A 26,457-nucleotide genomic window follows, 5' to 3' on the forward strand; every position below is an offset into this window, starting at 1 on the left:
CGCATTGCAGTGTTCAGTTGGACATCAAAATGTCGAGTCTGACTTCTGGTCCATACTGTTGCACAGTACTCGGCTACACAGTACACAAGGGCCACCGTTGATGTCCGTATCACTGGTGCTGATGCTCCAAGCTTGTGCTTTAGTTTGCCGATACGTAGCGTTACGTTTGTTGCTTTCAGAATCAGAATTTTTATTGGAGTGAGAATATTTATTGTAGAGGAGGAATCCGATGAGCTATGATGCTCTCCTTCACAGAAGTCCACGGGGTCTGAAAGTTACAACAACAAACACAATACACAAAACACGATAGGAGTGTAAACTAAAGAAAAGGTAAGAAAGCCACTAAAATATATATAAAGTATTTATACTTTATTCAGAAGTACAATTTCATAAGTACATACATTCCTGCCGTTTTGTGCAGTCCCTCGATTACATTGCTGATCGCGTCAAGGAACATAAACCATCATCACGCAAACGCCGGTCATCCTCGCAGAAGTGGCTTTTGGGTGGCCATCGAACAAAGACGGTCACCGCATCTCGTGATTATGGATGCCCTGCTGCGGCCGTCTGGAACGCTTTCCCTTTTGATATTAGGAAGCCACTGGAGCTATACACTTTTAAATAATCTATATTGAAAAGTAATTTCTATGGAACTGCTGTTTGTGTTTAGTATTTTGTCCTTCCCCCGCACCTCCGATCAGGGCAGTGCAAAATAGATCAAATGGTAAACAAGTTACTAAATATAAATAGTAAATTAACTATATTAGTTCGATTTATCAAACTTAGGCAAGGCAGTAACAACAACAAAAACGTTCCAGACCACACCAAGACAACACCACACAGGAGTAATCCCTCAATAAAATGGCACAGTAACTATCGATATTACAGGTAAGGATAAAAGTTACAAATTACATTTGCAAATGTGGCTGTGTCCAGCACCAGTCTTCTGCTTCAAGATATTGTTTGAAGGTAAATTTACGATATTAAGGGAGGAAGCAAGGTTACATTGTACTTTAAAATTGAACTATTGATACACGGGTCAGGTTCAAAGTTACAAATCACATTTGCAAACCCATAATAAAGGTTTTTTTGGGGGTTAGATTACACAAATATAAATGTGTCTTTAAACCCGATACCACCCGACACAGCCAATTAGTAAGGTTAATGACATAAACAAAACGTTTTTATTAGTGACGACAGCACACTGGTGCGTTGGAGAGTAAATCCACAACATTTACAATTCGAGGACCATGACATTTATCCGGTGATTACAACAACCAGCCTCATCAGGCGATTAGCCAGGATTGTTAATAATTATTCCTGTTTCGGTCTCAATAGAACAACGTTGATGCCATCACTGAGCCTATCGGGTGATTATATTGGTGTAAACGACAGTGCTCGATTAATTATTTAACCGAGGCTGATGTAATCGTAACAATAGACCACGCGTTGAAAACGTACACGTCAACAAGGGTGGAAATCGTGCAAGCTCGTAGGCAGTTGAGGTGCTGGCGAGAGCTGGGATCCCCAGTGTAAAGGCAACAGTGACCTCATCTCAGTTGAGATGTGCAGGACAACGTAACTCGAATACCAGAACATCGGCTTCCTAAAACCCTCCTTTTACGATGAACTCAAAGAAGGACAACGCGTATTCCTGGTGGCCAAAAACTGCGCTACAAATACGTCCTTAAAATAACAGCTCAAGACAGCCAAATATGAATGTGGACACGTGGGAGAAAATGTCAGAGCCAATTGTAAGCAGTGCAGAAGTGGCTGTAAGCCGATTAGGTTAAAGAGGGTTGAGGATAAAAAGGGAAATGTTATTTTTTCAGCATCAACACCAGCAGTGGCACAACACAGATCCAATTCAGTGGACGAGCAACAACTCTTGCCCACAGCGCGGCGATGCTTCAAGGTCTGGGCTCTCATCTCGCCTGCTCGCAATGCTGCTGCTCGCTGTTCTCCGCAGTCATAATCGCTCACAGTGGACAGCTGAAGAAGGTCGTAGTAGTCCAGAGACGGTCATAGTTATTGGTAGATTCAAATCAAGATTGGTAGATGCTGTTGCCTCCACAGTTATTTAATAAAGACACTCTTTTTTTAGACTGGAGGAATCCGATGAGCTATGAAGCTCTTTTTCACAGATGTCCAGTCATCACAGGTGTCCAGTATTCACATTCATGTACGTATCGTTTCGAGACCATCCTGAGTGTTATGATCTGCTTAAACTACGTAATGGGTACCAAAGAAGAATAAACAGACTACACACACGCTCTCATGCGACACGTCCCGTCCACGTTCTGACCCCATTACTCCTCATAATGTCCCTGCCTCCCTCCCTCCTTCCCCTTCTCCTCCACCGCCCACTCCTTCTCCTCTTCCTCCCAGTCCTCCTGCTCCTGCCGCTCCGATCCTTTTGCGCCAGCCCCTTCGCAGCTCCCGGGACCGCACTCCGTGCACGACGGGAGACAGCGCCCGCGGGAGGACGAAGCAGAAGAGGAAGACGAGAGCCCGGTAGCGCAGACGCCACTCCTGCACGGCCACCGTGCCATCGATGATTCCGTGCATGTAGGGGTAGTAGAGAGCGCTCAGGTACAGCGTGAGCTGCACCGCATGGATGCCTATTGTGTTGCGTGCGCGGTTTGGGTTCTTGCTGTCCTCGGAGGCGTCTTGAGACTTTTGGGATTTTGGCAAAGGGGCGGTCGGGGGGGGGTGTGGGAGAGGGAGATCGAGTAAAATATCAGTGTCGATAAACCCGCCACCACCACCACCCGACACAACCAATGAAACGAAACTAAAACTAAACAATTTCTTCTTGTTTTACTAGGTAAGACCCATTGAGCTACGTAGCTATTTTTAAAATGTGTCGTTAAACCCGCCACCACCACCCGACACATCCAATTAAATTAGACTAAAACTAAAAGCGAAAATGTTTTTACTTTACCAGGTAAAGCCACCTGAGCTGTGTAGCTCTATTAAAATGTGTCACTAAGCCATCCATTTAAAAATAAATAAGTATAACCCGTAAAAACAAAGTTTTTCACTATAAATCCTTTATATGCGTGGCAGCAAACTTAATATAAAGGATTTAAAAATATATTCGCCTCTGGAGGACGCGGGGATCGATCCCGCGACCTTTGGCATGGGAAGCGAGGGCACTACCAACTGCGCTACTCTGCCACGGCCTGTGGAGGGGTTACACTCTGGGCTCTTATACTGTGACGTTCAGCCAAAGCCATGAATGAGTTATATTTGAATATATGTAAAATAATTTTTTTTTGCCTAAAAAGTGTAACATTTTGGGATTTTTTTTCACGAACATTAATTGTCTGGCACAACGAGTCTGTGTGGAAAATGTCAGCTCGATTGGATCACGGGAAGTGGGTTAAAAAACGACCGAAAGATTTGCATGGTCGTAAGCAAGCAAGCAAGCACGCAAGCAAGCAAGCATGCGAACTTAATATAAAGGATTTAAAAAGAGCCCAGAACAGAGCCCAGTAGAGAGCACAAACCGCGACGCAGAGGGGCTACAGAAACTCCGCGGACATCAGTCCAGAACTCTGTGCTCCTGGGTTTAGTGGGGGGGGGGGGGGGGGGGAGACTGGGCTATTTTTTGTACTATTTGCATTTCACCAGGTAAGGCCCACTGAGCTACACAGCTCTTTTACAGAATTGATCCGGCCACAAAAGATAGCCCAGTGAAGTGGCTTACCACACAGACCTTTATAGCAGCCAAACATTCTAAACCCATGTTTCTAAATGTGGAGGGGAAAACCAGAAGACCTTGAGAAAAATCCACGTGATCACAGGGAAAGAGACACGCAAACTCCAAATGTACAACACATCTCGCTACCGTGGCACAAAAGCGACCACACGATGGATGATCGATCACCTCCAACGGAGTGCCTTGCTTGCCTCCAGCTCCCTTGTTGCCCGGCAGAGGTGCCTCTCCGGAGCCGAGATTTATGTTCTTGGACTTTTGTTGGAATCCGCCGATCGTCTTCCTCGTCCTCCCTCGCTGCGAGACCCTCTGGCACTCCTTTGACACGAGCACGTAGCTCCCGATCACGCAGAGGTAGGCCAGCACCAGCACCAACACGGCTGGCACCTGCCTCAGCATGTTCAGAGCCAGCTCGATGGATGCCATCTGGGCCGCGCTGCTCAGTTGAGCTGGGGGTTAGGGATCGCAGATCATTGCTGTGTGTATGGGTTGTCTGAACGGGAGTCCAACAGTCACAATGGTCAAAAATCTATACACGACTATACACTACACTAATGTAGGACTTGAAATATGACGCGCCACGCGTTCTGTTGCTATGCAAGCGAGCAGTGTACAGTGGGGGGGTATCTGAGGACGGGGTTGTTGTTGTCGGGGTGTGAGGGAGACGTCGTTAAGAGGTGCGACAGGTGTTAGGGGTAACCGAGGACACAGGCCGGTGATTGGTTAGGAGGGTGAGTAGCTAATGACCGGCGCCGCTCTGGCGGGAATAACAAGGTCACCTGAGGCTGGGGGCCTGGGGGCGAGTAGCAAAGCGGGGGGGGGTGAGATAATTGATTGGGACTGATTGGTGCAGGGATAAAAGGCACAGCGTAACGGAGAGACGGGAGTCTTGGTTGGAGTTAGAGTGATTGGTGCCCAGGGAAGAGAGGAGCAGCAGTGAGTAGGGATAGACACGATAAGGGTAATAGTGGATAGAGAGAACACAGAGTACGGTAGCAGTGGATAGAGAGAACACAGAGTACGGTAGCAGTGGTAGCAGTGCATCGGAGGAGTACAGAGTAGGGTAGCAGCGGAGTAACGGACCTTGGGAGAGAAGGAGAGAGAGCGAGCGGAATCGCGGAGCGGAACGAGCGAACGGAGAGACTGAGAGTGTCGTTGATGGCGGATGGTGCAACGGAGCGAATGGGGAGACACGGAGCGATGATGCGGAGGAGGTGTGAACTCTAAAGTGTGAATAAACGGAACGAGAAAGACAGCCGGAGTACGAGTCCTACACTAATACTACTAAACACGATACCCTACACTACTATACACTTTACACTACGAAACACTATACTACACACTACACTTTTGGATAGCCATCGAACAAAGACGGTCAATGCATCGCCCACTTTCATATGCGCTTCTGCAGCCACGTAGAACGCTCTTCATTCCGCTATTAGAAAGCTACTGGAGATATACACTTTTAAATCATCATGTTGAGTGTATGGCCTGCGTTGAGTCTACGGGCTGTGCTCAGTCTACGGGCAGTGTTGAGTTTGTGGGCAGTATTCAGTCTATAGGCAGTGTTGAATCTATGAGCAGTATTGAGTCTACGGTGCAGTGCCGAGTCTATGGTGCAGTATAAATACAAATTCTGACGCGAGTAGGGGCGGTGTGCCCGATGGTCTGACGGGTTTCAGTCGCACTTCACCTGGTGCTCCCGTGGCCGCTTGGAGGCTGCTGTTGGCGGCGACCGAGGAGCCGGGGCCGGAGGCGGCACTGCCACCCCCCTGAATGCTGTTAGAGAAGACGGTAGATAGCAGTAGTGTGGAGCCTTGGCTGGCGCTGCTCAAGATCTCAAGCGCGAGCCGAGTCAGCGCCGGAGCGGCTCCCAGCGCCAGGGTGGTGGCGAGGCAGCCATAGGCCGAGCGGAGGTTGCAGAGGCGCGCGTGGCGGAGGGGAAGGCACACGGCGATGTACAGCTCCATGGACATCGCTGCGATGCTGCTCAGGAAGGGAGCGGGATTCGGCTGGAGTTAGTCTATCGGTATCTGTGCGAGTCTATGGGTCTCTGTGCGAGTCTGTGAGTCTCTGTGTGAGTCTATGTCTCCGTCTCTGTAAAAGTCTATGGGTCTCTGTGAGAGTATATGGGTCTCACTGAGTCTATGGGCATCTTCAAGTCTATGGGTCTTTGTGTGAGTATATGGATCGCTGTGAGTCTATATGTCTCTGTCTCTCTACGAGCCTATGGGTCTCTGTGATTATATTAATCTATGGGTCTCTTTGTGTGTGTTGCGAGTCTGTGGATCTATGTTGCGAGTCTGTGGATCTATGTTGCGAGTCTGTGGATCTATGTTGCGAGTCTGTGGATCTATGTTGCGAGTCTGTGGATCTATGTTGCGAGTCTGTGGATCTATGTTGCGAGTCTGTGGATCTATGTTGCGAGTCTGTGGATCTATGTTGCGAGTCTGTGGATCTATGTTGCGAGTCTGTGGATCTATGTTGCGAGTCTGTGGATCTATGTTGCGAGTCTGTGGATCTATGTTGCGAGTCTGTGGATCTATGTTGCGAGTCTGTGGATCTATGTTGCGAGTCTGTGGATCTATGTTGCGAGTCTGTGGATCTATGTTGCGAGTCTGTGGATCTATGTTGCGAGTCTGTGGATCTATGTTGCGAGTCTGTGGATCTATGTTGCGAGTCTGTGGATCTATGTTGCGAGTCTGTGGATCTATGTTGCGAGTCTGTGGATCTATGTTGCGAGTCTGTGGATCTATGTTGCGAGTCTGTGGATCTATGTTGCGACTCTGTGGATCTATGTTGCGACTCTGTGGATCTATGTTGCGACTCTGTGGATCTATGTTGCGACTCTGTGGATCTATGTTTGCGACTCTGTTGATCTATGTTGCGACTCTGTGGATCTATGTTGGCGACTCTGTGGATCTATGTTGCGACTCTGTGGATCTAGGTTGAGACTCTGGTGGATCTATGTTGCGACTCTGTGGATCTATGTTGCGACTCTGTGGATCTATGTTTGCGACTCTGTGGATCTATGTTGCGACTCTGTGGATCTATGTTGCGACTCTGTGGATCTATGTTGCGACTCTGTGTATCTATGTTGCGACTCTGTGGATCTATGTTGCGACTACTGTGGATCTATGTTGCGACTCTGTGGATCTATGTTGCGACTCTGTGGATCTATGTTGCGACTCTGTGGATCTCTATGTTGCGACTCTGTGGATCTATGTTGCGACTCTGTGGATCTATGTTGCGACTCTGTGGATCTAGGTGCGAACTCTGTGGATCTATGTTTGCGACTCTGTGGATCTATGTTGCGACTCTGTGGATCTATGTTGCGACTCTGTGGATCTATGTTGCGACTCTGTGGATCTATGTTGCGACTCTGTGGATCTATGTTGCGACTCTGTGGATCTATGTTGCGACTCTGTGGATCTATGTTGCGACTCTGGTGGATCTATGTTGCGACTCTGTGGATCTATGTTGCGACTCTGTGGATCTATGTTGCGACTCTGTGGATCTATGTTGCGACTCTGTGGATCTATGTTGCGACTCTGTGGGATCTATGTTGCGACTCTTGGATCTATGTTTGCGACTCTGTGGATCTATGTTGCGACTCTGTGGATCTATGTTGCGACTCTGTGGATCTATGTTGCGACTTCTGTGGATCTATGTTGCGACTCTGTGGATCTATGTTGCGACTCTGTGGATCTATGTTGCGACTCTGTGGATCTATGTTGCGACTCTGTGGATCTATGTTGCGACTCTGTGGATCTATGTTGCGACTCTGTGGATCTATGTTCGACTCTGTGGATCTATGTTGCGACTCTGTGGATCTATGTTGCGACTCTGTGGATCTATGTTGCGACTCTGTGGATCTATGTTGCGACTCTGTGGATCTATGTTGCGACTCTGGTGGATCTATGTTGCGACTCTGTGGATCTATGTTGCGACTCTGTGGATCTATGTTGCGACTCTGTGGATCTATGTTGCGACTCTGTGGATCTATGTTGCGACTCTGTGGATCTATGTTGCGACTCTGTGGATCTATGTTGCGACTCTGTGGATCTATGTTGCGACTCTGTGGATCTATGTTGCGACTCTGTGGATCTATGTTGCGACTCTGTGGATCTATGTTGCGACTCTGTGGATCTATGTTGCGACTCTGTGGATCTATGTTGCGACTCTGTGGATCTATGTTGCGACTCTGTGGATCTATGTTGCGACTCTGTGGATCTATGTTGCGACTCTGTGGATCTATGTTGCGACTCTGTGGATCTATGTTGCGACTCTGTGGATCTATGTTGCGACTCTGTGGATCTATGTTGCGACTCTGTGGATCTATGTTGCGACTCTGTGGATCTATGTTGCGACTCTGTGGATCTATGTTGCGACTCTGTGGATCTATGTTGCGACTCTGTGGATCTATGTTGCGACTCTGTGGATCTATGTTGCGACTCTGTGGATCTATGTTGCGACTCTGTGGATCTATGTTGCGACTCTGTGGATCTATGTTGCGACTCTGTGGATCTATGTTGCGACTCTGTGGATCTATGTTGCGACTCTGTGGATCTATGTTGCGACTCTGTGGATCTATGTTGCGACTCTGTGGATCTATGTTGCGACTCTGTGGATCTATGTTGCGACTCTGTGGATCTATGTTGCGACTCTGTGGATCTATGTTGCGACTCTGTGGATCTATGTTGCGACTCTGTGGATCTATGTTGCGACTCTGTGGATCTATGTTGCGACTCTGTGGATCTATGTTGCGACTCTGTGGATCTATGTTGCGACTCTGTGGATCTATGTTGCGACTCTGTGGATCTATGTTGCGACTCTGTGGATCTATGTTGCGACTCTGTGGATCTATGTTGCGACTCTGTGGATCTATGTTGCGACTCTGTGGATCTATGTTGCGACTCTGTGGATGGCTATGTGGGGTTGCGACTCTGTGGATCTATGTTGCGACTACGTGGATCTATGTTGCGACTCTGTGGATCTATGTTGGCGACTCTGTGGATCTATGTTGCGAACTCTGTGGATCTATGTTGCGACTCTGTGGATCTATGTTGCGTGACTCTGTGGATCTATGTTGGCGACTCTGTGGATCTATGTTGGCGGACTCTGTGGATCTAATGTTGCGACTCTGTGGGATCTGATGGTTGCGACTCTAGTGGATCTATGTTCGACTACTGTGGATCTGATGGTGTGCGACTCTGTGGGGATCTATGTTGGCGACTACTGTGGATCTATGTTGCGACGCTGTGGATCTATGTTGGCGACTCCTGTGGATCATATGTTGCGACTCTGTGGATCTATGTTGCGACTCTGTGGATCTATGTTGGGCGACTTCTGTGTATCTATGTTGGCGACTATGTCTTGTGGATCTATGTTGCGACTCTGTGGATCTATGTTCGCGACTCTGTGGATGCTATTGGTGCGACTCTGTGGATCTAGTTTGCGACTCTGTGGATCTATGTTGCGACTCTGTGGATCTATGTTGCGACCTCTGTGGATCTATGTTGGGACTCTGTGGATCTATGTTGGCGACTCTGTGGATGCTATGTTTGGCGACTCTGTGGATCTATGTTGGCGAACTCATGTGGATCTATGTTGCGACTCTGTGGATCTATGTTGCGACTCTGTGGATCTATGTTGCGACTCTGTGGATCTATGTTGCGACTCTGTGGATCTATGTTGCGACTCTGTGGATCTATGTTGCGACTCTGTGGATCTATGTTGCGACTCTGTGGATCTATGTTGCGACTCTGTGGATCTATGTTGCGACTCTGTGGATCTATGTTGCGACTCTGTGGATCTATGTTGCGACTCTGTGGATCTATGTTGCGACTCTGTGGATCTATGTTGCGACTCTGTGGATCTATGTTGCGACTCTGTGGATCTATGTTGCGACTCTGTGGATCTATGTTGCGACTCTGTGGATCTATGTTGCGACTCTGTGGATCTATGTTGCGACTCTGTGGATCTATGTTGCGACTCTGTGGATCTATGTTGCGACTCTGTGGATCTATGTTGCGACTCTGTGGATCTATGTTGCGACTCTGTGGATCTATGTTGCGACTCTGTGGATCTATGTTGCGACTCTGTGGATCTATGTTGCGACTCTGTGGATCTATGTTGCGACTCTGTGGATCTATGTTGCGACTCTGTGGATCTATGTTGCGACTCTGTGGATCTATGTTGCGACTCTGTGGATCTATGTTGCGACTCTGTGGATCTATGTTGCGACTCTGTGGATCTATGTTGCGACTCTGTGGATCTATGTTGCGACTCTGTGGATCTATGTTGCGACTCTGTGGATCTATGTTGCGACTCTGTGGATCTATGTTGCGACTCTGTGGATCTATGTTGCGACTCTGTGGATCTATGTTGCGACTCTGTGGATCTATGTTGCGACTCTGTGGATCTATGTTGCGACTCTGTGGATCTATGTTGCGACTCTGTGGATCTATGTTGCGACTCTGTGGATCTATGTTGCGACTCTGTGGATCTATGTTGCGACTCTGTGGATCTATGTTGCGACTCTGTGGATCTATGTTGCGACTCTGTGGATCTATGTTGCGACTCTGTGGATCTATGTTGCGACTCTGTGGATCTATGTTGCGACTCTGGTGATCTATGTTGCGACTCTGTGGATCTATGTTGCGACTCTGTGGATCTATGTTGCGACGTCTGTGGATCTATGTTGCGACTCTGTGGATCTATGTTGCGACTCTGTGGATCTATGTTGCGACTCTGTGGATCATGTTGCGACTCTGTGGATCTATGTTTGCGACTCTGTGGATCTATGTTGCGACTCTGTGGATCTATGTTGCGACTCTGTGGATCTATGTTGCGACTCTGTGGATCTATGTTGCGACTCTGTGGATCTATGTTGCGACTCTGTGGATCTATGTTGCGACTCTGTGGATCTATTTGCGACTCTGTGGATCTATGTTGCGACTCTGTGGATCTATGTTGCGACTCTGTGGATCTATGTTGCGACTCTGTGGATCATGTTGCGACTCTGTGGATCTATGTTGCGACTCTGTGGATCTATGTTGCGACTCTGTGGATCTATGTTTGACGACTCTGTGGATCTATGTTGCGACTTCCTGGGGATCTATGTTGCGACTCTGTATCTTGTGCGACGCTGTTGATCTATGGTGCGACTCTGTGGATCTATGTTGCGACTCTGTGGATCTATGTTGCGACTCTGTGGATCATACTCTGTGGATCTATGTTCGACTCTGTGGATCTATGTTGGCGACTCTGTGGATCTATGTTGCGACTCTGTGGATCTATGTTGCGACTCTGGGATTATGTGCGACTCTGTGGATCCTATGTTGCGACTCTGTGGATCTATTGTTGCGACTCTGTGGAGCTAGGTTGCGACTCTGTGGATCTATGTTGCGACTCTGTGGATCTATGTTGCGACTCTGTGGATCTATGTTGCGACTCTGTGGATCTATGTTGCGACTCTGTGGATCTATGTTGCGACTCTGTGGATCTATGTTGCGACTCTGTGGATCTATGTTGCGACTCTGTGGATGCTATGTTGCGACTCTGTGGATCTATGTTGCGACTCTGTGGATCTATGTTGCGACTCTGGTGGATCTATGTTGCGACTCTGTGATCTATGTTGCGACTCTGTGGATCTATGTTGGGCGACTCTGTGGATCTATGTTGCGACGCTGTGGATCTATGTTGCGACTCTGTGGATCTATGTTGCGACTTCGGTGGATCTATGTTGCGACTCTGTGGATCTATGTTGCGACTCTGTGATCTATGTTGGCACTCTGTGGATCTATGTTGCGACTCTGTGGATCTATGTTGCGACTCTGTGGATCTATGTTGCGACTCTGTGGATCTATGTTGCGACTCTGTGGATCTATGTTGCGACTCTGTGATCTATGTTGCGACTCTGTGGATCTAGGTTGCGACTCTGTGGATCTATGTTGCGACTCTGTGGATCTATGTTGCGACTCTGTGGATCTATGTTGCGACTCTGTGGATCTATGTTGCGACTCTGTGGATCTATGTTGCGACTCTGTGGATCTATGTTGCGACTCTGTGGATCTATGTTGCGACTCTGTGGACTATGTTTGCGACTCTGTGATCTAGTTGCGACTCTGTGGATCTATGTTGCGACTCTGTGGATCTATGTTGCGACTCTGTGGATCTATGTTGCGACTCTGTGGATCTATGTTGCGACTCTGTGGATCTATGTTGCGACTCTGTGGATCTATGTGTCGACTCTGTGGATCTATGTTGCGACTCTGTGGATCTATGTTGCGACTCTGTGGATCTATGTTGCGACTTCTGTGGATCTATGTTGCGACTCTGTGATCTATGTTGCGACTCTGTGGATCTATGTTGCGACTCTGTGGATCTATGTTGCGACTCTGTGGATCTATGGTGCGACTCTGTGGATCTATTGGTTGCGACTCTGTGGATCTAATGGTGCGACTCTGTGGATCTATGTTGCGACTCTGTGGATCTATGTTGCGACTCTGTGGATCTATGTTGCGACTCTGTGGATCTATGTTGCGACTCTGTGGATCTATGGTTGCGACCTGTGGACTATGTTGCGACTCTGTGGATCTATGGTTGCGACTCTGTGGATCTATGTTGCGACGCTGTGGAATCTATGTTGCGACTCTGTGGATCTATGTTGGCGAACTCTGTGGATCTATGTTGCGACTCTGTGGATCTATGTTGCGACTACATGTGGGATTGCCGTTATGGTGCGACTCTGTGGATCTATGTTGCGACTCTGTGGATCTATGTTGCGACTCTGTGGATCTATGTTGCGACTCTGTGGATCTATTTGCGACTCTGTGGATCTATGTTGCGACTCTGTGGATCTATGTTGCGACTCTGTGGATCTATGTTGCGACTCTGTGGATCTATGTTGCGACTCTGTGGATCTATGTTGCGACTCTGTGGATCTATGTTGGCGACTCTGTGGATCTATGTTGCGACTCTGTGGATCTATGGTGCGACTCTGTGGGATCTATGGTGCGACTCTGTGGATCTATGGTGCGACTCTGTGGATCTATGGTGCGACTCTGTGATCTATGGTGCGACTCTGTGGATCTATGGTGCGACTCTGTGGATCTATGTTGCGACTCTGTGGATCTATGTTGCGACTCTGTGGATCTATGTTGCGACTCTGTGGATCTATGTTGCGACTCTGTGGATCTATGTTGCGACTCTGTGGATCTATGTTGCGACTCTGTGGATCTATGTTGCGACTCTGTGGATCTATGTTGCGACTCTGTGGATCTATGTTGCGACTCTGTGGATCTATGTTGCGACTCTGTGGATCTATGTTGCGACTCTGTGGATCTATGTTGCGACTCTGTGGATCTATGTTGCGACTCTGTGGATCTATGTTGCGACTCTGTGGATCTATGTTGCGACTCTGTGGATCTATGTTGCGACTCTGTGGATCTATGTTGCGACTCTGTGGATCTATGTTGCGACTCTGTGGATCTATGTTGCGACTCTGTGGATCTATGTTGCGACTCTGTGGATCTATGTTGCGACTCTGTGGATCTATGTTGCGACTCTGTGGATCTATGTTGCGACTCTGTGGATCTATGTTGCGACTCTGTGGATCTATGTTGCGACTCTGTGGATCTATGTTGCGACTCTGTGGATCTATGTTGCGACTCTTGGATCTATGTTGCGACTCTGTGGATCTATGTTGCGACTCTGTGGATCTATGTTGCGACTCTGTGGATCTATGTTGCGACTCTGTGGATCTATGTTTGCGACTCTGTGGATCTTAGTTTGCGGACTCTGTGGATCTGTTGCGGACTCTGTGGATCTATGTTGCGACTCTGTGGATCTAGTGCTGGGCGACTCTGTGGAGCTAGGTTGCGACTCTGTGGATCTATGTTCGACTCTGTGGATCTATGGTTGCGACTCTGTGGATCTATGTTGCGACTCTGTGGATCTATGTGCGACTCTGTGGATCTATGTTGCGACTCTTGTGTATCTATGTTGCGACTCTGTGGATCTATGTTGCGACTCTGTGGATCTATGTTGCGACTCTGTGGATCTATGTTGCGACTCTGTGGATCTATGTTGCGCTCTGTGGATCTATGTTGCGACTCTGTGGATCTATGTTGCGACTCTGTGGATCTATGTTGCGACTTGTGGATCTATGTTGCGACTCTGTGGATCTATTGTTGCGACTCTGTGGATCTATGTTGCGACTCTGTGGCTCTATGTTGCGACTCTGTGGATCTATGTTGCGACTCTGTGGATCTATGTTGCGACTCTGTGGATCTATGTTGCGACTCTGTGGATCTATGTTGCGACTCTGTGGATCTATGTTGCGACTCTGTGGATCTATGTTGCGACTCTGTGGATCTATGTTGCGACTCTGTGGATCTATGTTGCGACTCTGTGGATCTATGTTGCGACTCTGTGGATCTATGTTGCGACTCTGTGGATCTATGTTGCGACTCTGTGGATCTATGTTGCGACTCTGTGGATCTATGTTGCGACTCTGTGGATCTATGTTGCGACTCTGTGGATCTATGTTGCGACTCTGTGGATCTATGTTGCGACTCTGTGGATCTATGTTGCGACTCTGTGGATCTATGTTGCGACTCTGTGGATCTATGTTGCGACTCTGTGGATCTATGTTGCGACTCTGTGGATCTATGTTGCGACTCTGTGGATCTATGTTGCGACTCTGTGGATCTATGTTGCGACTCTGTGGATCTATGTTGCGACTCTGTGGATCTATGTTGCGACTCTGTGGATCTATGTTGCGACTCTGTGGATCTATGTTGCGACTCTGTGGATCTATGTTGCGACTCTGTGGATCTATGTTGCGACTCTGTGGATCTATGTTGCGACTCTGTGGATCTATGTTGCGACTCTGTGGATCTATGTTGCGACTCTGTGGATCTATGTTGCGACTCTGTGGATCTATGTTGCGACTCTGTGGATCTATGTTGCGACTCTGTGGATCTATGTTGCGACTCTGTGGATCTATGTTGCGACTCTGTGGATCTATGTGCGACTCTGTGGATCTATGTTGCGACTCTGTGGATCTATGTTGCGACTCTGTGGATCTATGTTGCGACTCTGTGGATCTATGTTGCGACTCTGTGGATCTATGTTGCGACTCTGTGGATCTATGTTGCGACTCTGTGGATCTATGTTGCGACTCTGTGGATCTATGTTGCGACTCTGTGGATCTATGTTGCGACTCTGTGGATCTCTGTGCGACTCTGTGGATCTATGTTGCGACTCTGTGGATCTATGTGCGACTCTGTGGATCTATGTGCGACTCTGTGGATCTATGTGCGTTGGACTCTGTGGATCTATGTGCGACTCTGTGGATCTATGTTGCGACTCTGTGGATCTATGTGCGACTCTGTGGATCTATGTGCGACTCTGTGGATCTATGTTGCGACTCTGTGGATCTATGTTGCGACTCTGTGGATCTATGTGCGACTCTGTGGATCTATGTGCGACTCTGTGGATCTATGTGCGACTCTGTGGATCTATGTGCGACTCTGTGGATCTATGTGCGACTCTGTGGATCTATGTGCGACTCTGTGGATCTATGTTGCGACTCTGTGGATCTATGTTGCGACTCTGTGGATCTATGTGCGACTCTGTGGATCTATGGTGCGACTCTGTGGATCTATGTTGCGACTCTGTGGATCTATGTGCGACTCTGTGGATCTATGTTGCGACTCTGTGGATCTATGTGCGACTCTGTGGATCTATGTGCGACTCTGTGGATCTATGTGCGACTCTGTGGATCTATGTGCGACTCTGTGGATCTATGTTGCGACTCTGTGGATCTATGTTGCGACTCTGTGGATCTATGGTGCGACTCTGTGGATCTATGTTGCGACTCTGTGGATCTATGTGCGACTCTGTGGATCTATGTGCGACTCTGTGGATCTATGTGCGACTCTGTGGATCTATGGTGCGACTCTGTGGATCTATGTGCGACTCTGTGGATCTATGTGCGACTCTGTGGATCTATGTGCGACTCTGTGGATCTATGTTGCGACTCTGTGGATCTATGTGCGACTCTGTGGATCTATGGTTGCGACTCTGTGGATCTATGTGCGACTCTGTGGATCTATGTGCGACTCTGTGGATCTATGTGCGACTCTGTGGATCTATGTGCGACTCTGTGGATCTATGTGCGACTCTGTGGATCTATGTGCGACTCTGTGGATCTATGTTGCGACTCTGTGGATCTATGTGCGACTCTGTGGATCTATGTGCGACTCTGTGGATCTATGTGCGACTCTGTGGATCTATGGTGCGACTCTGTGGATCTATGTTGCGACTCTGTGGATCTATGTGCGACTCTGTGGATCTATGTTGCGACTCTGTGGATCTATGTGCGACTCTGTGGATCTATGTGCGACTCTGTGGATCTATGTGCGACTCTGTGGATCTATGTGCGACTCTGTGGATCTATGTGCGACTCTGTGGATCTATGTGCGACTCTGTGGATCTATGTGCGACTCTGTGGATCTATGTGCGACTCTGTGGATCTATGTGCGACTCTGTGGATCTATGTTGCGACTCTGTGGATCTATGGTGCGACTCTGTGGATCTATGTGCGACTCTGTGGATCTTGCGACTCTGTGGATCTATGGTGCGACTCTGTGGATCTATGTGCGACTCTGTGGATCTATGTGCGACTCTGTGGATCTATGTTGCGACTCTGTGGATCTATGGTGCGACTCTGTGGATCTATGTTGCGACTCTGTGGATCTATGTGCGACTCTGTGGATCTATGTTGCGACTCTGTGGATCTATGTGCGACTCTGTGGATCTATGGTGCGACTCTGTGGATCTATGGTGCGACTCTGTGGATCTATGTGCGACTCTGTGGATCTATGTTGCGACTCTGTGGATCTATGTTGCGACTCTGTGGATCTATGTGCGACTCTGTGGATCTATGTGCGACTCTGTGGATCTATGTGCGACTCTGTGGATCTATGTGCGACTCTGTGGATCTATGTGCGACTCTGTGGATCTATGTGCGACTCTGTGGATCTATGTTGCGACTCTGTGGATCTATGTTGCGACTCTGTGGATCTATGTGCGACTCTGTGGATCTATGTGCGACTCTGTGGATCTATGTGCGACTCTGTGGATCTATGTTGCGACTCTGTGGATCTATGTTGCGACTCTGTGGATCTATGTGCGACTCTGTGGATCTATGTTGCGACTCTGTGGATCTATGTGCGACTCTGTGGATCTATGTGCGACTCTGTGGATCTATGTGCGACTCTGTGGATCTATGTGCGACTCTGTGGATCTATGGTGCGACTCTGTGGATCTATGTGCGACTCTGTGGATCTATGTGCGACTCTGTGGATCTATGTTGCGACTCTGTGGATCTATGTGCGACTCTGTGGATCTATGTGCGACTCTGTGGATCTATGGTTGCGACTCTGTGGATCTATGTGCGACTCTGTGGATCTATGTTGCGACTCTGTGGATCTATGGTGCGACTCTGTGGATCTATGGTTGCGACTCTGTGGATCTATGTGCGACTCTGTGGATCTATGTGCGACTCTGTGGATCTATGTGCGACTCTGTGGATCTATGTTGCGACTCTGTGGATCTATGTTGCGACTCTGTGGATCTATGTGCGACTCTGTGGATCTATGGTGCGACTCTGTGGATCTATGTGCGACTCTGTGGATCTATGTGCGACTCTGTGGATCTATGTGCGACTCTGTGGATCTATGTGCGACTCTGTGGATCTATGTTGCGACTCTGTGGATCTATGTGCGACTCTGGGATCTATGTGCGACTCTGTGGATCTATGTTGCGACTCTGTGGATCTATGTGCGACTCTGTGGATCTATGTTGCGACTCTGTGGATCTATGTGCGACTCTGTGGATCTATGTGCGACTCTGTGGATCTATGTGCGACTCTGTGGATCTATGTTGCGACTCTGTGGATCTATGTGCGACTCTGTGGATCTATGTGCGACTCTGTGGATCTATGTTGCGACTCTGTGGATCTATGTGCGACTCTGTGGATCTATGTGCGACTCTGTGGATCTATGTGCGACTCTGTGGATCTATGTTGCGACTCTGTGGATCTATGTGCGACTCTGTGGATCTATGTGCGACTCTGTGGATCTATGTGCGACTCTGTGGATCTATGTGCGACTCTGTGGATCTATGTGCGACTCTGTGGATCTATGTTGCGACTCTGTGGATCTATGTGCGACTCTGTGGATCTATGTGCGACTCTGTGGATCTATGTTGCGACTCTGTGGATCTATGTGCGACTCTGTGGATCTATGTGCGACTCTGTGGATCTATGTTGCGACTCTGTGGATCTATGTGCGACTCTGTGGATCTATGTGCGACTCTGTGGATCTATGGTGCGACTCTGTGGATCTATGTTGCGACTCTGTGGATCTATGTGCGACTCTGTGGATCTATGTGCGACTCTGTGGATCTATGTTGCGACTCTGTGGATCTATGTGCGACTCTGTGGATCTATGTGCGACTCTGTGGATCTATGTTGCGACTCTGTGGATCTATGTGCGACTCTGTGGATCTATGTGCGACTCTGTGGATCTATGTGCGACTCTGTGGATCTATGTGCGACTCTGTGGATCTATGTTGCGACTCTGTGGATCTATGTGCGACTCTGTGGATCTATGTGCGACTCTGTGGATCTATGTGCGACTCTGTGGATCTATGTTGCGACTCTGTGGATCTATGTGCGACTCTGTGGATCTATGTGCGACTCTGTGGATCTATGTGCGACTCTGTGGATCTATGTGCGACTCTGTGGATCTATGTTGCGACTCTGTGGATCTATGTTGCGACTCTGTGGATCTATGTTGCGACTCTGTGGATCTATGTTGCGACTCTGTGGATCTATGTGCGACTCTGTGGATCTATGTGCGACTCTGTGGATCTATGGTGCGACTCTGTGGATCTATGGTGCGACTCTGTGGATCTATGTTGCGACTCTGTGGATCTATGTGCGACTCTGTGGATCTATGTGCGACTCTGTGGATCTATGTGCGACTCTGTGGATCTATGTGCGACTCTGTGGATCTATGTTGCGACTCTGTGGATCTATGTGCGACTCTGTGGATCTATGTGCGACTCTGTGGATCTATGTTGCGACTCTGTGGATCTATGTGCGACTCTGTGGATCTATGTTGCGACTCTGTGGATCTATGTGCGACTCTGTGGATCTATGTTGCGACTCTGTGGATCTATGTGCGACTCTGTGGATCTATGTGCGACTCTGTGGATCTATGTGCGACTCTGTGGATCTATGTGCGACTCTGTGGATCTATGTGCGACTCTGTGGATCTATGTGCGACTCTGTGGATCTATGTTGCGACTCTGTGGATCTATGTTGCGACTCTGTGGATCTATGTTGCGACTCTGTGGATCTATGTGCGACTCTGTGGATCTATGTGCGACTCTGTGGATCTATGTGCGACTCTGTGGATCTATGTGCGACTCTGTGGATCTATGTGCGACTCTGTGGATCTATGTGCGACTCTGTGGATCTATGGTGCGACTCTGTGGATCTATGGTTGCGACTCTGTGGATCTATGTGCGACTCTGTGGATCTATGTGCGACTCTGTGGATCTATGTGCGACTCTGTGGATCTATGTGCGACTCTGTGGATCTATGTGCGACTCTGGATCTATGGTGCGACTCTGTGGATCTATGTGCGACTCTGTGGATCTATGTGCGACTCTGTGGATCTATGTGCGACTCTGTGGATCTATGTGCGACTCTGTGGATCTATGGTGCGACTCTGTGGATCTAGGTGCGACTCTGTGGATCTATGGCGACTCTGTGGATCTATGTGCGACTCTGTGGATCTATGTGCGACTCTGTGGATCTATGTGCGACTCTGTGGATCTATGGTGCGACTCTGTGGATCTATGTGCGACTCTGTGGATCTATGGTGCGACTCTGTGGATCTATGTGCGACTCTGTGGATCTATGGTGCGACTCTGTGGATCTATGTGCGACTCTGTGGATCTATGGTGCGACTCTGTGGATCTATGTGCGACTCTGTGGATCTATGTGCGACTCTGTGGATCTATGGTGCGACTCTGTGGATCTATGTGCGACTCTGTGGATCTATGTGCGACTCTGTGGATCTATGTGCGACTCTGTGGATCTATGTGCGACTCTGTGGATCTATGGTGCGACTCTGTGGATCTATGTTGCGACTCTCTGTGGATCTATGGTGCGACTCTGTGGATCTATGGTGCGACTCTGTGGATCTATGTGCGACTCTGTGGATCTATGGTGCGACTCTGTGGATCTATGGTGCGACTCTGTGGATCTATGGTGCGACTGTGGATCTATGTGCGACTCTGTGGATCTATGTGCGACTCTGTGGATCTATGGTGCGACTCTGTGGATCTATGTGCGACTCTGTGGATCTATGGTGCGACTCTGTGGATCTATGTGCGACTCTGTGGATCTATGGTGCGACTCTGTGGATCTATGTGCGACTCTGTGGATCTATGTGCGACTCTGTGGATCTATGGTGCGACTCTGTGGATTTGTGCGACTCTGTGGATCTATGGTGCGACTCTGTGGATCTATGGTGCGACTCTGTGGATCTATGTGCGACTCTGTGGATCTATGTGCGACTCTGTGGATCTATGGTGCGACTCTGTGGATCTATGTGCGACTCTGTGGATCTATGTGCGACTCTGTGGATCTATGTGCGACTCTGTGGATCTATGTGCGACTCTGTGGATCTATGGTGCGACTCTGTGGATCTATGTGCGACTCTGTGGATCTATGTGCGACTCTGTGGATCTATGTGCGACTCTGTGGATCTATGTGCGACTCTGTGGATCTATGGTGCGACTCTGTGGATCTATGGTGCGACTCTGTGGATCTATGTGCGACTCTGTGGATCTATGTGCGACTCTGTGGATCTATGTGCGACTCTGTGGATCTATGTGCGACTCTGTGGATCTATGTGCGACTCTGTGGATCTATGTGCGACTCTGTGGATCTATGTGCGACTCTGTGGATCTATGTGCGACTCTGTGGATCTATGTGCGACTCTGTGGATCTATGGTGCGACTCTGTGGATCTATGTGCGACTCTGTGGATCTATGTGCGACTCTGTGGATCTATGGTGCGACTCTGTGGATCTATGTGCGACTCTGTGGATCTATGTGCGACTCTGTGGATCTATGGTGCGACTCTGTGGATCTATGTGCGACTCTGTGGATCTATGTGCGACTCTGTGGATCTATGTGCGACTCTGTGGATCTATGTGCGACTCTGTGGATCTATGGTGCGACTCTGTGGATCTATGTTGCGACTCTGTGGATCTATGGTGCGACTCTGTGGATCTATGGTGCGACTCTGTGGATCTATGTTGCGACTCTGTGGATCTATGGTGCGACTCTGTGGATCTATGTTGCGACTCTGTGGATCTATGTTGCGACTCTGTGGATCTATGTTGCGACTCTGGGATCTATGTTGCGACTCTGTGGATCTATGTGCGACTCTGTGGATCTATGTGCGACTCTGTGGATCTATGGTTGCGACTCTGTGGATCTATGTTGCGACTCTGTGGATCTAATGGGGTGCGACTCTGTGGATCTATGTGCGACTCTGTGGATCTATGTTGCGACTCTGTGGATCTATGGTTGCGACTCTGTGGATCTATGTTGCGACTCTGTGGATCTATGTTGCGACTCTGTGGATCTATGTTGCGACTCTGTGGATCTATGTTGCGACTCTGTGGATCTATGTTGCGACTCTGTGGATCTATGGTGCGACTCTGTGGATCTATGTTGCGACTCTGTGGAATCTATGTTGCGACTCTGTGGATCTATGTTGCGACTCTGTGGATCTATGTTGCGACTCTGTGGATCTATGTTGCGACTCTGTGGATCTATGGTGCGACTCTGTGGATCTATGTGCGACTCTGTGGATCTATGTTGCGACTCTGTGGATCTATGTGCGACTCTGTGGATCTATGGTGCGACTCTGTGGATCTATGTGCGACTCTGTGGATCTATGTGCGACTCTGTGGATCTATGTGCGACTCTGTGGATCTATGTGCGACTCTGTGGATCTATGGTGCGACTCTGTGGATCTATGTGCGACTCTGGGATCTATGGTGCGACTCTGTGGATCTATGTTGCGACTCTGTGGATCTATGTGCGACTCTGTGGATCTATGTGCGACTCTGTGGATCTATGTGCGACTCTGTGGATCTATGTGCGACTCTGTGGATCTATGGTGCGACTCTGTGGATCTATGGTGCGACTCTGTGGATCTATGTGCGACTCTGTGGATCTATGTGCGACTCTGTGGATCTATGGTGCGACTCTGTGGATCTATGGTGCGACTCTGTGGATCTATGTGCGACTCTGTGGATCTATGTGCGACTCTGTGGATCTATGGTGCGACTCTGTGGATCTATGTGCGACTCTGTGGATCTATGTGCGACTCTGTGGATCTATGTGCGACTCTGTGGATCTATGTGCGACTCTGTGGATCTATGGTTGCGACTCTGTGGATCTATGTGCGACTCTGTGGATCTATGTGCGACTCTGTGGATCTATGGTGCGACTCTGTGGATCTATGTGCGACTCTGTGGATCTATGGTGCGACTCTGTGGATCTATGGTGCGACTCTGTGGATCTATGGTGCGACTCTGTGGATCTATGGTGCGACTCTGTGGATCTATGTGCGACTCTGTGGATCTATGGTGCGACTCTGTGGATCTATGTGCGACTCTGTGGATCTATGGTGCGACTCTGTGGATCTATGTGCGACTCTGTGGATCTATGTGCGACTCTGTGGATCTATGTGCGACTCTGTGGATCTATGTTGCGACTCTGTGGATCTATGGTGCGACTCTGTGGATCTATGTGCGACTCTGTGGATCTATGGTGCGACTCTGTGGATCTATGGTGCGACTCTGTGGATCTATGGTGCGACTCTGTGGATCTATGGTGCGACTCTGTGGATCTATGGTGCGACTCTGTGGATCTATGTTGCGACTCTGTGGATCTATGGTGCGACTCTGTGGATCTATGGTGCGACTCTGTGGATCTATGGTGCGACTCTGTGGATCTATGGTGCGACTCTGTGGATCTATGGTGCGACTCTGTGGATCTATGTTGCGACTCTGTGGATCTATGGTGCGACTCTGTGGATCTATGTTGCGACTCTGTGGATCTATGGTGCGACTCTGTGGATCTATGGTGCGACTCTGTGGATCTATGGTGCGACTCTGTGGATCTATGGTGCGACTCTGTGGATCTATGGTGCGACTCTGTGGATCTATGGTGCGACTCTGTGGATCTATGGTGCGACTCTGTGGATCTATGGTGCGACTCTGTGGATCTATGTTGCGACTCTGTGGATCTATGGTGCGACTCTGTGGATCTATGGTGCGACTCTGTGGATCTATGTTGCGACTCTGTGGATCTATGGTTGCGACTCTGTGGATCTATGTTGCGACTCTGTGGATCTATGGTGCGACTCTGTGGATCTATGTTGCGACTCTGTGGATCTATGGTTGCGACTCTGTGGATCTATGGTGCGACTCTGTGGATCTATGGTGCGACTCTGTGGATCTATGGTGCGACTCTGTGGATCTATGGTGCGACTCTGTGGATCTATGGTGCGACTCTGTGGATCTATGGTGCGACTCTGTGGATCTATGGTGCTGACTCTGGGATCTATGGTGCGACTCTGTGGATCTATGGTGCGACTCTGTGGATCTATGGTGCGACTCTGTGGATCTATGTGCGACTCTGTGGATCTATGGTGCGACTCTGTGGATCTATGGTGCGACTCTGTGGATCTATGGTGCGACTCTGTGGATCTATGGTGCGACTCTGTGGATCTATGGTGCGACTCTGTGGATCTATGGTGCGACTCTGTGGATCTATGGTGCGACTCTGTGGATCTATGGTGCGACTCTGTGGATCTATGGTGCGACTCTGTGGATCTATGGTGCGACTCTGTGGATCTATGGTGCGACTCTGTGGATCTATGGTGCGACTCTGTGGATCTATGGTGCGACTCTGTGGATCTATGGTGCGACTCTGTGGATCTATGGTGCGACTCTGTGGATCTATGGTGCGACTCTGTGGATCTATGGTGCGACTCTGTGGATCTATGGTGCGACTCTGTGGATCTATGGTGCGACTCTGTGCGACTCTGTGGATCTATGGTGCGACTCTGTGGATCTATGGTGCGACTCTGTGGATCTATGGTGCGACTCTGTGGATCTATGGTGCGACTCTGTGGATCTCTGGTGCGACTCTGTGGATCTCTGTGCGACTCTGTGGATCTCTGTGCGACTCTGTGGATCTCTGTGCGACTCTGTGGATCTCTGTGCGACTCTGTGGATCTCTGTGCGACTCTGTGGATCTCTGTGCGACTCTGTGGATCTCTGTGCGACTCTGTGGATCTCTGTGCGACTCTGTGGATCTCTGTGCGACTCTGTGGATCTCTGTGCGACTCTGTGGATCTCTGTGCGACTCTGTGGATCTCTGTGCGACTCTGTGGATCTCTGTGCGACTCTGTGGATCTCTGTGCGACTCTGTGGATCTCTGTGCGACTCTGTGGATCTCTGTGCGACTCTGTGGATCTCTGTGGATCTGTGGACTCTGTGGATCTCTGTGCGACTCTGTGGATCTCTGTGCGACTCTGTGGATCTCTGTGCGACTCTGTGGATCTCTGTGCGACTCTGTGGATCTCTGTGCGACTCTGTGGATCTCTGTGCGACTCTGTGGATCTCTGTGCGACTCTGTGGATCTCTGTGCGACTCTGTGGATCTCTGTGCGACTCTGTGGATCTCTGTGCGACTCTGTGGATCTCTGTGCGACTCTGTGGATCTCTGTGCGACTCTGTGGATCTCTGTGCGACTCTGTGGATCTCTGTGCGACTCTGTGGATCTCTGTGCGACTCTGTGGATCTCTGTGCGACTCTGTGGATCTCTGTGCGACTCTGTGGATCTCTGTGCGACTCTGTGGATCTCTGTGCGACTCTGTGGATCTCTGTGCGACTCTGTGGATCTCTGTGCGACTCTGTGGATCTCTGTGCGACTCTGTGGATCTCTGTGCGACTCTGTGGATCTCTGTGCGACTCTGTGGATCTCTGTGCGACTCTGTGGATCTCTGTGCGACTCTGTGGATCTCTGTGCGACTCTGTGGATCTCTGTGCGACTCTGTGGATCTCTGTGCGACTCTGTGGATCTCTGTGCGACTCTGTGGATCTCTGTGCGGACTCTGTGGATCTCTGTGCGACTCTGTGGATCTCTGTGCGACTCTGTGGATCTCTGTGCGACTCTGTGGATCTCTGTGCGACTCTGTGGATCTCTGTGCGACTCTGTGGATCTCTGTGCGACTCTGTGGATCTCTGTGCGACTCTGTGGATCTCTGTGCGACTCTGTGGATCTCTGTGCGACTCTGTGGATCTCTGTGCGACTCTGTGGATCTCTGTGCGAGTCTGTGGGTCTCTGTGCGAGTCTGTGGGTCTCTGTGCGAGTCTGTGGGTCTCTGTGCGAGTCTGTGGGTCTCTGTGCGAGTCTGTGGGTCTCTGTGCGAGTCTGTGGGTCTCTGTGCGAGTCTGTGGGTCTCTGTGCGAGTCTGTGGGTCTCTGTGCGAGTCTGTGTTTCTCTGTAAGTCTGGGTCTTTGTGTGCGTATATGGGTCTCTGTGTGAGTCTATTGGTCTATTCGAAAGTCTATGGGTCTCGATGTGCGTCTATGTGTGAATCTGTGGGCATCTGTATGTGTATGTGTCTTTGTGTCTCTCTGTGAGTCTATGGGTCTATGTGTGTCAAAAAAAGTCCCATTCGTAGAAACAGTGGTGCAACACCCTTCCAGCCCAATCAGGGCTTGCGCATTTAAGCCACAAGCTCAAAGGGAGGGGAACGGGAATTTGAGACGAGATGCCCCCCCTTTCCCATGGAGCTTCAATACGAGGGGCGTTGGTGAAGAGGTCTTGAGATGGGAACGGCTGTAACAAGGGGAGGCTGCGCCCCTCAGCCGTCAACGGGCGGCAGTATGCGGTGGAAGGCGAGTGCTTCAGCTCATATGCCACGTGTATATTACGTTTACTTGTAGGGTTTTCGTTTGCTCCCTTGGGGCGCCATGGTGGTGAGATATTAACTACCTCGCCTTGTATACAGAAGGTCGTGGGCTCTATCTCAAACCTGACACGTGCATATTTGAAATGTGCATGTTCTCTCTCCCCGTGGTCGCATGGATTTTTCTCCAGGTCCTCCGATTTTTCCCTCCACGTTTAAAAACATGCGTTTAGAGTACTTGGCTGCTATAGATTTCCACATGATGACAAGCCACTTCGTTGAGCTATCATTTGTGGACAGATCACTTCTGAAAAAGAGCTACATAGCTCAGTGGACCTTACCTGGTAAAATATACATAGTTTAGTGTTTTCTTCCCTCCCACAGCCCCATTGTCTTCCCCCTCGAAGATTTATATGGGAAGGGAAAAGGTAAATAACCTAATGTCCTTGTGCGTGGTCCCCACCTTGCATGGGGCAGCAAGCAACCTCTGAGTAGCACGGTTGGCTATGCGAAAGAAGTTCACCATACATACAAAGGCTCCGAAAGACTTCAATGTTAAAGGCTCCCACAGACGTGAGTGTTAACATCTCCCATAGGCTTCAGTGTTAAATCCTCCCTTAAACTTCAATATTAAAGTCAAATTT

General features: G+C 49.2%; 1 protein-coding gene across 3 annotated transcripts in view; it reads right to left on the reverse strand.

Moving 5' to 3' along the window:
* Window positions 1-407: 407 nt before the first annotated feature.
* The window catches only part of LOC133352958 (uncharacterized), a 68,864-nt gene continuing 42,814 nt past the window's right edge, over window positions 408-26,457 (reverse strand). For all 3 annotated transcript variants that reach the window (XM_061568987.1, XM_061568988.1, XM_061568986.1), the window contains 3 exons: window positions 5,415-5,707; window positions 3,893-4,170; window positions 408-2,676 (listed from right to left, as the gene is read on the reverse strand). In XM_061568987.1, coding sequence (XP_061424971.1) covers window positions 2,317-2,676; window positions 3,893-4,170; window positions 5,415-5,707 — 931 coding nt within the window. In that variant the 3' untranslated portion in view covers window positions 408-2,316. The remainder of the gene's footprint in view (window positions 2,677-3,892; window positions 4,171-5,414; window positions 5,708-26,457) is intronic.

Source organism: Lethenteron reissneri, chromosome 42 (assembly GCF_015708825.2).
Source record: "Lethenteron reissneri isolate LAM-NWPU_2019-01 chromosome 42, ASM1570882v1, whole genome shotgun sequence".
NCBI classification, from domain to species: domain Eukaryota; kingdom Metazoa; phylum Chordata; class Hyperoartia; order Petromyzontiformes; family Petromyzontidae; genus Lethenteron; species Lethenteron reissneri.